Here is a 14,778-nt window from a genome sequence, read left to right as displayed (position 1 = left end):
ATTTAAGTGTTCCCTTAATTTTTTGGACGTGTGCGTGCTATACAAATAAAATTTGATTGATTGATATGTCTTACTCTGCTGTACCAAAGAGCACCATTAAGAAAAAATGTAAACACATGTCTGCATTGGGGCTAGGGGCCTAGTTAATTATGACTCAGTCACTTGTATACCATCATGCTGTCATGAATGTTGTAAATATGTTTATTTTGTTGATGTTGATGTGTTAACATGATGTTACATGTGACCTCTATTACATATCTGTCAGTCCTATGAGATTCCTCACTTGCAGTTTTCTCTGAAAGAGTTTTTCTGGAAGTTTTTCCTTACTCTTGTCGAGGGTTAAGTGTAGATGATGTCACAATTTGTGAATCCCTATATGATTGATTGATTGAAATACTCTGTACCAAATGCAAATTAGTCTTCAACAAATTCACTCTTTCCTCCAGTTTGAGCAACAATTGATAACAGGTACAATGGCTTGTTTGATAATCTTCTCAATGATGTAGCATTCTTGAGGAAAAATGCCAAATTGTATAGATTTTATTTTATAGATAGTAGAAAAATCTCAGAACAGCTTTCTCTGCAATTACCTTATCTCCTGATTAATAAAACACTTGATGTATTGCTCTATTTTGTCTCAGCAGAGGATGACATGCAAGAAAGCTGGAAGAACAGACTCTTGGCCCATCGTTTTGAGCTGCTTATTGCTTCATGCCTCATCTTGGTGGTCACTCTCGCTCTCAGCATTGGCCTCGGAGGTGAGGAGCTCAGTGTTGTGTGAACTCTGGACATTGAGCAACAATGGAGCCACTGGAGCAAGGGCTGCCTTTGCTCCATCAATTTATGATGCAGTCCTTACATGTTCTCCAATTTATGTTCTACACACACGCACACACGCACGCGCGCGCACACAAACAGCCATGTGATCTTGATTCTTGTTTTGTTTTTTCTTTGCTTTTTTTCTCTGCTTTTTTTCTCAATCTTGTCCTTGGTCATAGTACCAAGGAAACCCTGTTCTTTCATTGGTCTCTTAAAATCAAGCATGCTCCTAAAGGTTACTTTTTATGACTAAATTATTCAAGACATGTAGACCCCTCGACTAATTGGTAAATGTTTATACTGCATGAATGTTGCACTTTTATTGTTTAATCAAACACAGACCCATTCACACTCATATATAAACTCATTGATGGTACATCCAATTTTCTCTGTTCTTTGTGCATGTTAGTGCATCTGAGTCTCTGTGAAACTGTTAGGTCTCCTCTCATTTATAGAAACAAAACTGTGACCACCCACACAGCATTGTGAAAGTGGGAGCCCAGAAGCACTCTGGCGAAATCAACCTTTCAGAATTTCTTTAACGTTTTTAAAGTAAAAAGAGCACAAAGACATGACATGAAACCATATATGGATTCCTACAAACTAAAGAGCTGCCACTTGACCCAGCGGTGGCATTTTTCCTACATTATTTTTTTCCTTGGTGACCAGCCAGATATTATTGTTAGCTTAACCTCTGTTACAGGTATTACAAATTTGTTTGGCAAATGGTGATATTTAGTGGTGCACCGATGTATCGGCCGTATATCGGTAGCGGCCGATATTCCCCTCGTTTACTGCTATCGGCGTATCGGTAATAAACTTGACTTTCACCGATAACATTGGCCGATATTCATTGGTATGTTTTCTGCAGCCTGCCAATCTGGCATCCAGATTATGGTACACTGACTCCGGGTTTACACCGGGCGCTGAAGCGCCGCGCAGCGCCAAGGAAAGCCAGGCGCCTCCCATCCACCCCCCTGTTCAACCTTTGTGCGGTTCACATGGGCTGCGATGCGCCGCGCCAGCGCCCTTCACCGATGGTTTCGGCGTGCGAGCGAGCATATCGCGCCAGGAAACAGACTGAAAAATGATTTTAAAACGATATAAATGACATATTTGATATGATATAAATGATCAAATATGCATCCCATACTTTGTATTCCCCTTCTGTTGTCCTGGAGTTTTAATTTTCCCAATTTTCCCAATCACATAATTAAATGTCCCCCTCTGCCCATCCACTACAGCCACACAAGCAGTCATATAGATAAAAAGAGAGAGAGGGGGGGGCTAAAGGCTTGCTTGGAGAATACGTCATTTACCCCCGACACCCGACATTGAACGGGTTACATACAACAACAAGCGGAGAACCGCGGGCTGACCGACGCGGAGAAATGCGGGTCCGGTGTGAACAGCCAGGCGGCTGCGCGCTTGAGAATAACGCTGCGCGGCGCGGGGCGGCGCTTCAGCGCCCGGTGTAAACCCGGCGTTACACACCAAGAAGGCCACATGCAAGTAATAAACAAATATCGGTATCGGCTATCGGCTAGATTGTTGTTTTAAATATCGGTATCGTATCGGCCAAGAATTTCCATATCGGTGCATCCCTAGTGATATTGCTAGTTGGCTTTCTGCAGTAGGTATGGGACAGGTAGGGCAGAGGGGAAATTGGAGTTGTTGCCAAAGAAACATTTGTTTTGGTCTGAGATGCCATTGATCTAGAGCAAGGGTATTCAATTAAAATTCAGAGAGGTCCAGATAAAGAAAATGTAAAGCTCTGAAATATTTGAATATCTAACCAGAAATATGATTGAGTGCAATAAAAATAGAAATATTAGATGTATCAACGTCTGACTGTCAAATCAAAGGAAATATAAGGCAATAATATTTTGAAATATATTTATTGTAATTTTTTTCTTTGAACTGGGGGGATTACGAAGTAATAAATTCTCTTTTCCTCAGTAAATGAAAATTTCAAACAACAGATATGGAACGAGGGGAACAAGATGAACTAACAAGGACAAAGGGAAGCACAGAGACTAATATACACAAGGCAGGGATAAGGTGCAGACTCAATTTTGGTGGCCATCTGCCTCAAACGGTTGGGGATAGGGTCAATGATCTGAATGTCTTTAATTTATTATCTTGGGAAGCAGGGCTCCATCTGATCGGCGAAATATCTTGACATGTAGAGTGTGATTGCATGGCACATGGAACACTGTTTATCGCAGTTCAAGCAGTACGTATGTTGATATAGCAATGGCAATACATTTTCCATATATCATGCAGCCCTAGATAAAATACAAGGTTAGTGACATGTAGTAAATTATTTTAATGGAGTTGGGGGCAGAGAGATGGCAAGAGGGAAGGAGAAAAGTGCTCAGAACATGACGGGTGTTACCCCAGCATTCTACGCCTATAGCAGCATAACTAAGGGATGCTTCAGGGCTCACCTGATCAACCCCTGACTATAGCAGTGACAATTTACAGAATGTGTCCTGATAATGTTTCCTAGTGGAAGCATATATAATGTGAACAAAATTGGGCCAAGCACAGAACCTGTGTGCACAGATGACTCATCATTAATTTGCACAAATTGGAATTGATGTGATAAATAGGATTCAAACCAGGTTAGGGTGGTTCCTTTAATACCAATTAACTGTTCTAGTCTCTGTAATAAAATGTGATGATCGACAGTGTCAAATGCTGCACTAAGATTTAACAGGGCGAGGACAGACACAAACCCTTAATCTGAAGCTTTGAGAAGGTCATTTGTGACTTTCTGTGCTGTGATGAGCTCTAAACCTTGACTGAAAGTCTTCATATAGATACTTTTTCTGGAGAAATTCACACAGCTGATTGGTTACAATTTGCTCAAGGATTTTAGACAGGAACGGGAGGTTGGCTAAAACCTCCGGGGTCCAGGGTGGGTTTTTTGAGAAGGGGTTTGATTACAGCTAGCTTAAATGATTGTAGTACATATCATGATGGTAGCGATAGATTGATTGTATTCAGTACTGTACTATTTATTAGGGGCAGAATTTATTTAAGTAACTTTGTAGGAGTGGGATCTAAGATACAAGTTGTGTGTTTAGACAATGAGATAATTGAGGTCAGCTGGTCAAGGAGGATCAGGGTGAAGCTGTCCAAACAATTAGCAGAATTCTCAGCTGTTCCTGAGATTTCTGTGCTTCATGATGTATTAGAATCAATTGAGGGCAGGAGATGGTAGATTTTATTTCTAATAGTTAGAATTTTATCATTAAAGAAGTTTATATAGACATTGCTATTCAGGGATGGAGAAAACTCACATTTGTATGATGTGTGGGCATGACGTCCCTGACGGCTACAGTGCTGTTTACCCCTGGGACTCCTAAAGTGTTTTGTGGACTCAAACACTTCACCCACCACTCCATCTGCATAGTAGTGAGTAGATAATTAATGTTAGTGTTCTTCCCAAAGTTAGTGGACATCACTCTGGTGATGCCTTTTCAAACAAGTCGGCATGTTCGATGTGCTACTAGCTACATGTCCAACAGCAGTTGCGCTGTCCTTGAATTGCTGGGACAGGTTGGCTCTGGCTGTTCTCAGCTCTGCTGCGTCACCAGCTCTAAAAGTAGTGTTCTGGGTCTTCAGCGGTCTGTGAACCTCTCCTGTCAGCCATGGCTTCTGGTTAGCCCGCAAAGTGATGGTTTCGGTGACAGTCACATCCTCGATGCATTTGGAGATGTAAGCTGTCACAGGCTCTGTGTACTCTTGTAGGTCAGTGTGTTGATTGTGTGTGGCTGCTTGCTTGAAGATGTCCCAGTCTTTGGTGTCAAAGCAGTCCTGAAGTGCAGAAGTGGCACCTTCCGGCCACACCCATATCTCCTTCTGGACTGGTTTGGTCACTTTCACCCGTGGCCTGTATGCTGGCTCCATCATAACAGTGATGTGATCAGAGAGGCCGATGTGGGGGAGGGGGATAGTTCTGTATGCTGTTTTGTTGTAGGTGAAAACCAAATTCAGTGTGTTATTTCCTCTTGAAAATCAATATGTTGGTGGAGTTTGGTTAAAACTGTGTTTGGGTTGGCATGATTGAAATCCCCAACAAGAATGAGGAATCCACTACAACGTCTTGACACCAAGAATCGCTGATGTAAACCCACACACCGTGGGTCTTACCCCTGGCGTCTTTGACTCTGTCCCCCCTGTAGCATGTTAGCCGATCCAGCTGCACTGCGGAGTCCGGGATGTTGCCATTTAGCCATATTTCCATAAAAATTAAAACACAGCAGTCCCATATGTCGCACTGGGTAGCTCTCAGGTGTTGTTTGTGATCCATCTTGTTGTCAATGGAGCAAACGGTCAGAAATGCCGGTCGGTTCGGGTTTGCTGCTAGCCTAGCCTGGATACCTCCCCGCTTCCCCCGTCTCTGTGTCCTCTCACACCACTTGCAGTGTCTCCTCACCTGGTTGGAGACAGCAGTCGGGTTCAGTGATGTTGGTGTCCAGCAGAGCAGACCCAAGCTGCAAAGTTTCTGATGAGCTGTAGGTGATGCTGAGTTGTTTTCGCTGTCGCTACAGGTATGGCTCTTCTTTTTTCAGATATTTGTTTTTGTGGTGTACTTGTAAATATAAGAAACAGGAGACTGCTTTTCACTCCGCGGTTTGCTCCACTATCACTCCAGAAATCCATTTACTTCCTTCCCCAGTGGTATTCCACAAATACACAGAGAAAAATCTGTCAGATGCTCGCTGATCATGGCAGAACTTTTGCAGGTACTGGTTACGACGAACAGCGACTGTATCCGGGCGGATAAAGTCCATGCGGGTACACACATGTCTGTTCAGGAATAGGTCAGCAGGCAACTGACCAGTAGTACAGTTTGGAGTATTGTTATACTGCATCAAAAAGAAGGAGACCTTGTCCTCTACATCCAATGCGGCATGTGCAAGCTTTTTCATTCCACTTTTGAATGTTTGTACGTACCTTTCTGCAAGGCCGTTAGTGGCTGGGTGGCCAGGAGCGCTTGTGGAATGAAGAATTTCATTCTGCTGCATGAAGTCTTTGAACTCACTAGACGTGAACTGCGTTCCATAGTCTGTGACAATATGCTCTGGAAGACTATATGCTGCGAACAGCCTTCTTAGCCTTGTGATGGTGGCTTGTGAGGAGATGCTGGGCATGTTGAACACCTCCAACCACTTGGAATACACATCCATTACTATCATGAAGGTGTGTCCTAAGAAAGGACCAGCAAAGTCAATCTGCTATCTTTTCTAGCTCTGGCCTGGAAACTCCCATGGATGCAATTGCATCTGGCGAGGCATCCACTGCTCCACTTGGCACGACTCACATGCCTTCATTTTCACAATCCCCTGGTGTCCATAGTGTAGCTCTTTCAACACAGTCTTTCTCCATTTCTCAGGTATAACTACCCTGTTGCCCCAAAGGACGCATCCTGAATTTCAACTTTGAAATTCAATTTTCTCCCCCACAGGTACTGGTGAAACTTTTAAACTCCAAAAACCAGAGCCAATCCTTCTTTCTCGATCTGAGAATATTTCTTCTCAGCAGGTGATAGCGTATGCGACACGAAAGCAATGGGGCACTCCTCCCCTGTTGCCATTTTATGTTGAATAACAGCTCTGATGCCTATGCCAACGAATCACAAGCCAGAGTGAGGGGTAGGCTTGGATCATAGTTCACCAGGATCTTTTCACTTGTCAGCAACTCCTTGCACTTGTCAAAAGCTTTTTGCTCCCGACTTTTCCACTCCAATGCCACACAGTCCTTCAGCAGCCTGTAGAGCGGAGCAAGCACGGTGCTTTTGCTGGGCATAAAAACTTCCATAGTAATTCAGTAGACCAAAAAAAGCTCTCAACTCTTTAACAAAGGTGGGGGTTGAATGCCGCTTTGATTGCTCTGACTTTATCTGGCGACGGATGGATGCCCTGGCTGTTCAACACATGACCCAAGTGTTCAATCAGTTTTTTTCCAAACTCACACTTGGACATTTTTACTCTCAATCCGCTCTCTTTCAGCCTCTGCAGCACTTTCTATAGTTTCTGCAAGTGTTCCTGTTCAGTTTTTCCTGTGACGAGCAGATCATCCAGACAAACCACAACATCAAGATCTTTTATGAGGTTCTCCATGATTCTTTGGAATCCATCAACTCATCACCCACCAACTCATCATATGCGCTCTCAAATTCTTCCATATACCAGCATGTAAAAGTTGAGAACTACTTCAACAACTTCCACGTCTGCTGCTTCTAGCTCCAAATGAAGAAGCCTATGCGAAAGTGCTTAAAAGTGTAATACCGCCGGAGATCAAGTAGGGGCTGGCTCAACTGGCTCCAAGAAAACTCTGGCTCCATAGACTTCCATTAAAAAAACGCCAATTTCTCCCATGAAATACTCCTATAAAAAAAAATTCCCACTGGTGATTATGGTCTCATTCGATAGATACTGTAGTTCTTATCAGAGATCTGGTTGTCCATCTGAAAATAACATCACAATTAATTAGATATTAGAGCTTAAAAAGCTGTATATTTCGGGGCTGTTTGGGTCTGTTTGATTGGCAGCTGAGACGGGCCAAACTAGTGAGAGAATCACCGGAGGAAAACAGGAGCTGTGTTTACATCGTGTTCACTCACTTCTCTCACATTTACTGTGATTCTGTCGGTATCAGTCACTGGAGAAGGTTTTTACACCGACACGTTTACTGTTAGTTTGTCTTTATTAGGGCGCAAAAACTGTGCGAGGACCCTGTTGCTTTAGCTTCGGTAATTAGTTTTTAATTCACCGGGTTTAAGGCCAATTCTTCCGTTCCAGACACGGAGGAGCTGATGTCTTCGGTTCGTTTGGTGAGTAAACTCTTGTACTCTTTATGCTCCACTAAAGTTACTGTGGGTTTCTATGTGCTCTGACCGGAGAAGAGGAAACTGTTAGCATGCCAGTGAATGTGAATTATGATGCTAACCAAGCTAGCTAGTTAGCCGATAGCTTTGCAATGCTGTTTCCTCAGGGCTACTAACCTGTGTTAACGCTCGATAAAAAGGTAGTTTAACATGATGTTTGGTTACATCTTACATGTGGTTAAACTATTGCATTAACTTTCTGTGTTTTGTTGTGATTACTGCTGTATGTATGTATGTCTGTATATGTATATATTGTGATGGAAATTCATCTTGAGATTTGAAATAATGAAATTCTCAGACTGGAGTTGCCTTTGAGTCTTTATAATAGTAAGCTCTGCAGAGGTTACACAACAAGCACGGGTGCTCAAAATGGAACTGGCCGCAAGTTCACAAAAGCCAGAACTTATACAAAGAGGCGTTTCATAAAACATAATATGTAAAAAGACATGAAAGACATGAGATCATCTGTGTCTGTCCGTCCGCTGTAGCAGTTGGAAGAAAAACATCACCAAATAAGGGCATGCACCCTGTTTATCAAGGTCATAGCAGTGAGACACCGCCAAATAAGGGTTCCATCCTGTCAGGTAGACAGTATCACAGCAGTGAGACACCTGGTCAGGGGGATTTCCAATACCTTAGACACTGGGCAGTTGAATTTTCCACTACACTTCCCCCTTTGATCATCAATAAAAATATGATCACTAACGAAAAATAATCAAGAAAAATCATAATCAACATCATAATCATTGAAGAATATCGACAAGTCTTCAACCCACGCACTTTGCGTACGTACACCATGGAGAGGTTCTAGAACATCGATGCATGGCAGGGAGGTGCAATAGGTAGCCGCTGCTGTTTTTGTGGAAAGAAAAAAGTTATTTTCCTGTAATTGAGCAAGCATTTAAAATGAAAATGGAAGGAAATCAGGTCAAACAACATCATCATCTCATTAACCATTATCAAAAGTTAACATACTGTATTGATTGGCATAAGTAACTCATATTAAAATGTAATAAAACGTTAAATGTCAACATACAGTATATCTAAGGTTGAAAATATCCAGTAAAAACTTTTAAAATTCTTGCTTGGAAGTAAAATTGATTCAGTATGTACAAACTTGATAAAGTTACTCACATCAACCTTAAAAATTCACAGAGATTCAAATTAAAGCATCATAAAATATGAAGTTGAAAGGATAATTGCAGTAGCTGTTTTTGTCTCGTGAAATCACTAAGAAACACGTAAGCAAGCTGGGGGGAGAAAATAACATAAAAAACCTAAAATTGAGTATCGTCATCAGAACCATCTGTGCTGTCAGTGTCCAGGTAGGGAGGGATGGGGAATAAGTTACGGATCAAGGGGACCTGAATCACTTCTCTTGTGTCTAGTCAAATTTGCATGTGCTGGATGGTTCTGAGAGGACACCGTAGGAAAAGAGGAGTTCGTTAGATCATCAGAGACTTTTACAGGAGTGCATCTAGACAGAATAATGTGCAAAAGAATAATAGAGGAGATCATGAGTAACACGTATAGCGAGCCTCTCAGGCCACACAACCCTGGATGTCGAAATGGCCATGGCCGTGGCCTGTCCATGGTCTCAGTTGTCAGGCAGATTTCTTGTGTGTTGTGGCAGAACGCTCGTGTGGTTAATCATACAACACTCTCGGTGCTTCTCAACCTGTGGAAGTATCAGTGTGTGTGCTTTGAGTTGAAGGCGTCAGCTGGTCAGATGGAGCTGGTACTCATTTGCAGTGGCTGGCGTGGATCCAGGTGGCTCTTTCAGCAACTTTCACTGCTGTGTGGGTTGTGAGCAGTACCTGGTAGGGCCCTTGCCACCTGTTTCCTGATGTCTGAAAGAGAAGAAGTCAGGTTAGAGCAGTAGGACAACATATCATGATCACACAAGTCTGTGGATGGAAGCGGAGAAGACGGAGGATCCACACCAATGTGGGGTTCATTTTCCCATCCTCATGTACATCAGCACCAGAGGCAGGACTTTTGTCCATGCAAGACCTGTGTCTTCACAGCATTTTGCAAGTTTAGTTTTGAGTGTGCCATTCTCTCGTTCCACAGTTCCACCACTGGCTGGATGATATGCACAGTGTGTTCGCACATCCATAGTTAGATGAGAACCGAGTTGTTTGACAGCTTCATTTACGAAGTGTCTGCCATTGTCACTGGAAATTCTGCTAGGAATTCCCCATCGTGGAATAATGTCTCTTAACAATGCAAAATGGCAGACGGAAGATCTGTGATGAGACCGTGGTGTGCTATCTTTTTACCAGAAGATGTGAGGAACTTTCTGTGTTGCCAAAGGGCGCCAAAATCATGAGTTACACCGAACGCATATCTGGAGTCAGTGTAGACTGTGAGTGTTTTACCAGTAGCCAATTTGCATGCCTGTGCTGAGAGGTGATGAGGAAGAGAACTCGAGAGGAGAACTTCGTTATCTGAACAAACAGAAAAACCAACACAGTTAGTACCAGAGACAGGGTCACGTGAGGCGGACCCATCGACATACAGAATCAAGTCAGAGTTAGAAAGAGGTTCGTCAGAGAGGTCAGGTCGTGGGGAACACTGGACTTGAAGTTCAGCCACACAGTTGTGTTCTTCCCCGTCATCCGGAAGCGGAAGAAGTGTGGCTGGGTTCAAAGTTGAACAGCGTTTCACTGTGATGTTGGGCATGTCAAGAAGAACAGTGTGATACCACAACCAGCGAGCAGCAGAGAGATTTGAGGTCTTCTGTTCTGTAAGAATGAGAGACACAGTATGAGGAACAAGGAGTGTCAAGTCAGAGTAACCTACTATGTCTCGTGAGGCAAGGATGGCTTTTTTCACAGGCGGCCACTGCACGCAAACAACGTGGAAGGCCAGCTGCCACTGGATCAAGTTCGGCGGAGAAGTAGGCACCAGGGCGATATTTGTCACCATGAGACTGAAGGAAGACGGAAGTCATGCAGCGGTCTCTCTCATCCACAGCCTGAACAAAAGGTTTGTCAGGGTTAGGGAGAGCAAGAGTGGGAGATTGCTGCAGCGTCTTCTTCAGTGTGACAAATGCCTCGTCTGCCTCTGGAGTCCAAATGACACGTTCGTGAGGAGTGAGTGATTTGCCATGGTACAGAGCACCTAAAGGGGCTTCAAGAAGAGCAAAGTCAGGAATGAACGTTCTACAATGAATGACATGAGTTGTTTCTTCGTCAAGGGTTTAGGCATGTTAACAATAGCTTCTACTCTCTGATCAGACAGGGATTTGCCATCTTTGGTGACGACATGACCCAGAAACGTGACAGTTTGTTGAGCAAACTAGTTTGCTGAGGCTGACTTTATGGCCCTCACGAGCCAGATGTCTCAGCAAAGCGATCGTATCTGTTTCACATTGCTCCTGTGTGGGACTGGCAACTAGTAGGTCATCAACATACTGCAAGAGAACTGAACCCGGAATTAGGATGAGGGGGTCAAGACTGTTCCTGAGAGCCTGATTGTATAATGATGGAGATTCACAGTAGCCTTGACACAGGCGTGTGAACGTGTAGGCCTTGTTTTCAAAATTAAAAGCTAACCAGTACTGGCTGTCCCTGTGGACAGCCACTGTGGCAGCGTGTATGGGTCAGGAACAATATGCGATCGAGCAATTACAGCATCATTCACAGCCTTCAGATCCTGCACAAACCGCCACTCAGTAGGTTGACCTTTGTCTCTGATCTTCTTAACTGGGAACAGTGGAGTGCGGACCGATGAATCAGGGCAGGGGACAATTACACCAGCCTGCAAAAAGGATTCAAAAACAGGACGTATCCCCTCCACTGCTTCCTGTCTGAGTGGATATTGTTGTTTACATGGCCTATAATCAGATTTTGGAGTGATTTTGACTGGATCACAGTTTCTGATGAGGCCCACATCCTATTTGTCCTTTGCCCACAGTGTTTCAGGCAGATCTGAAAGTAAAGGAGAAACATCAGAGGGGCTGGACAACATTGCATGAGAATGAAGGTGATTTTCAGTCACAACAAATGAGCGTGTGGCTGGAGAACAGAAGGTTGGAGACATTTTTAGATCAAATGCACTCAGACTGGGTGAATACATTACGTCAGGCGTGGTTGTGGGTTGCCAATCAACGGCAGCCTGGCATGATCTGACAAATGGGCCTAAGTCTTGCCACTGGTCATCATGGGACATGGAGAGCGAGATGTGAGGGCTGGAATTCGAGACGCGAAACAGTGCCATCTGTTGGTCAGTGAGTGAGACAGAAGCTGCACTTCTGGAACCAGACCAAAAAATATTGGACACTTTCAGAGAATCATCAGGAAAAAGCAAAAACAGAGATTCATAAATGTGATCTGCTGTGTCTGTCACATGTGAAGTGCAATGCAGTGAATTAGTGTGCATAAAATCAGAAAAAGGGTGTCGAGAGACCCTGACCTGGAGAGCAGATCAGTGGAGGCATTTATAGGAAGTTGCCACTGATATACAAGCAGCTGCTCATGTGTGGTCTGTGACATTGTGAAGAAGAATTGTGCCTAACTGTCACTCCATCAGGGGAGGATACTAAATTGAGGCCTAACACAATCATCAAATCTCTTTCTAATAGATTAATTGGGCAACAGGGAGACAACAGAAAATCATGTTCAAACCTTATGGGATGTTTGTCAAACCGAGCGGCACATTTGAGAGGTTTTGTGAAATTTTATTTTACATTGGCACCACTGGCACCTTGAGAGAATATAAAGTGACCACTCATCTCAGGAGATGTGGGCAAATCTGACATCCTAACCACAGAATAACCTGCACCAGAGTCGACCATGAAATTAAGTGTGTGACCGTTAACACACAGTTCGAGTTGAGGCATTTTCTTCACTATTGTACTTCACATAAGAACCACAAAGTTGTGTTTGCTCTCGTGTGTGTGTGTGTGTGCGGTTAGTTTAGCAAGCGATTTTTTCATTGCTGGACCTTTTGTGTGTATGAGCGGTTAGAATTGCAAGCGTTTTCTTCATTGCTTTGGCATGTACAGTGGGGCAAAAAAGTATTTAGTCAGCCACCAATTGTGCAAGTTCTCCCACTTAAAAAGATGAGAGATGCCTGTAATTTTCATCATAGGTACACTTCAACTATGAGAGACAGAATGGGGGGAAAGAATCCAGGAAATCACATTGTAGGATTTTTAATGAATTAATTGGTAAATTCCTCGGTAAAATAAGTATTTGGTCACCTACAAACAAGCAAGATTTGTGGCTCTCACAGACCTGTAACTTCTTCAAGAGGCTCCTCTGTCCTCCACTCGTTACCTGTATTAATGGCACCTGTTTGAACTCGTTATCAGTATAAAAGACACCTGTCCACAACCTCAAACAGTCACAATCCAAACTCCACTATGGCCAAGACCAAAGAGCTGTCAAAGGACACCAGAAACTAAATTGTAGACCTGCACCAGGCTGGGAAGACTGAATCTGCAATAGGTAAGCAGCTTGGTGTGAAGAAATCAACTGTGGGAGCAATTATTAGAAAATGGAAGACATACAAGACCACTGATAATCTCCCTCGATCTGGGGCTCCACGCAAGATCTCACCCCGTGGGGTCAAAATGATCACAAGAACGGTGAACAAAAATCCCAGAACCACACGGGGGGACCTAGTGAATGACCTGCAGAGAGCTGGGACCAAATTAACAAAGGCTACCATCAGTAACACACTACGCCGCCAGGGACTCAAATCCTGCAGTGCCAGACGTGTCCCCCTGCTTAAGCCAGTACATGTCCAGGCCCGTCTGAAGTTTGCTAGAGAGCATTTGGATGATCCAGAAGAGGATTGGGAGAATGTCATATGGTCAGATGAAACCAAAATAGAACTTTTTGGTAAAAACTCAACTCGTCGTGTTTGGAGGAGAAAGAATGCCGAGTTGCATCCAAAGAACACCATACCTACTGTGAAGCATGGGGGTGGAAACATCATGCTTTGGGGCTGTTTTTCTGCAAGGGGACCAGGACGACTGATCCGTGTAAAGGAAAGAATGAATGGGGCCATGTATCGTGAGATTTTGAGTGAAAACCTCCTTCCATCAGCAAGGGCATTGAAGATGAAACGTGGCTGGGTCTTTCAGCATGACAATGATCCCAAACACACCGCCCGGGCAACGAAGGAGTGGCATTTCAAGGTCCTGGAGTGGCCTAGCCAGTCTCCAGATCTCAACCCCATAGAAAATCTGTGGAGGGAGTTGAAAGTCCGTGTTGCCCAGCGACAGCCCCAAAACATCACTGCTCTAGAGGAGATCTGCATGGAGGAATGGGCCAAAATACCAGCAACAGTGTGTGAAAAGCTTGTGAAGACTTACAGAAAACGTTTGACCTCTGTCATTGCCAACAAAGGGTATATAACAAAGTATTGAGATGAACTTTTGTTATTGACCAAATACTTATTTTCCACCATAATTTGCAAATAAATTCTTTAAAAATCCTACAATGTGATTTCCTGGATTTTTTTTTCTCATTCTGTCTCTCATAGTTGAAGTGTACCTATGATGAAAATTACAGGCCTCCCTCATCGTTTTAAGTGGGAGAACTTGCACAATTGGTGGCTGACTAAATACTTTTTTGCCCCACTGTATGTGTGTGTGTTTCACTTCCCTTTCTCTGATCCTTGGCGGGTAGATGGGTCATCTCCCCCCCGTCTGCCCCCTCCTCACTTTCTGTAGTTCAGTCAGCAGTGAAAGTTCTTGTCTCCCCCTCCTCTCGCTGCTGCGGGGCAGTCCCTTGCCCAGTGTACAGAGAAGCCTCGCCCACGGCCACGTCCGCGCCCCTCTCTTCCTGGTACAGTGAAGTTGGCTCCGCTCTCAGCGTTATCTTGTCTGCGTGGCCTTGACAGGGCTGACACAGCCTGCATCATGGTTAGCTGTGCTTTCTGGAGTTGTTGATTCTTTTTCTGCTGAGTTTTGTCTTTGGTTTCTTTGTGTTGACGTTCAGCATGTTCAGCATGACATCTGACCTCTGTCAAGCGAGCATCCTCAAGCCCAATGCAGGTGTGGCCTGCGTCTGCCCGTAGTGGGGGGAGCAGACCATTCAGGA

The 14,778-nt window shown here is 44.0% G+C and overlaps 1 protein-coding gene across 1 annotated transcript in view; it reads left to right on the top strand.

Annotated features, from left to right (window-relative positions):
* tmprss3a (transmembrane serine protease 3a) overlaps nucleotides 1-14,778 on the top strand; it is a 66,879-nt gene that overhangs the window by 17,805 nt on the left and 34,296 nt on the right. Inside the window, exon 7 of the mRNA XM_034573374.1 lies at nucleotides 642-758. Within this exon, the coding sequence (XP_034429265.1) occupies nucleotides 642-758 (117 nt within the window). The remainder of the gene's footprint in view (nucleotides 1-641; nucleotides 759-14,778) is intronic.

The sequence above is a fragment of the Hippoglossus hippoglossus genome, chromosome 21, assembly GCF_009819705.1.
Source record: "Hippoglossus hippoglossus isolate fHipHip1 chromosome 21, fHipHip1.pri, whole genome shotgun sequence".
NCBI lineage: Eukaryota > Metazoa > Chordata > Actinopteri > Pleuronectiformes > Pleuronectidae > Hippoglossus > Hippoglossus hippoglossus.
Note: the sequence above shows the minus strand (reverse complement) of the source record. Positions and strands in the feature narration are given on the sequence as shown.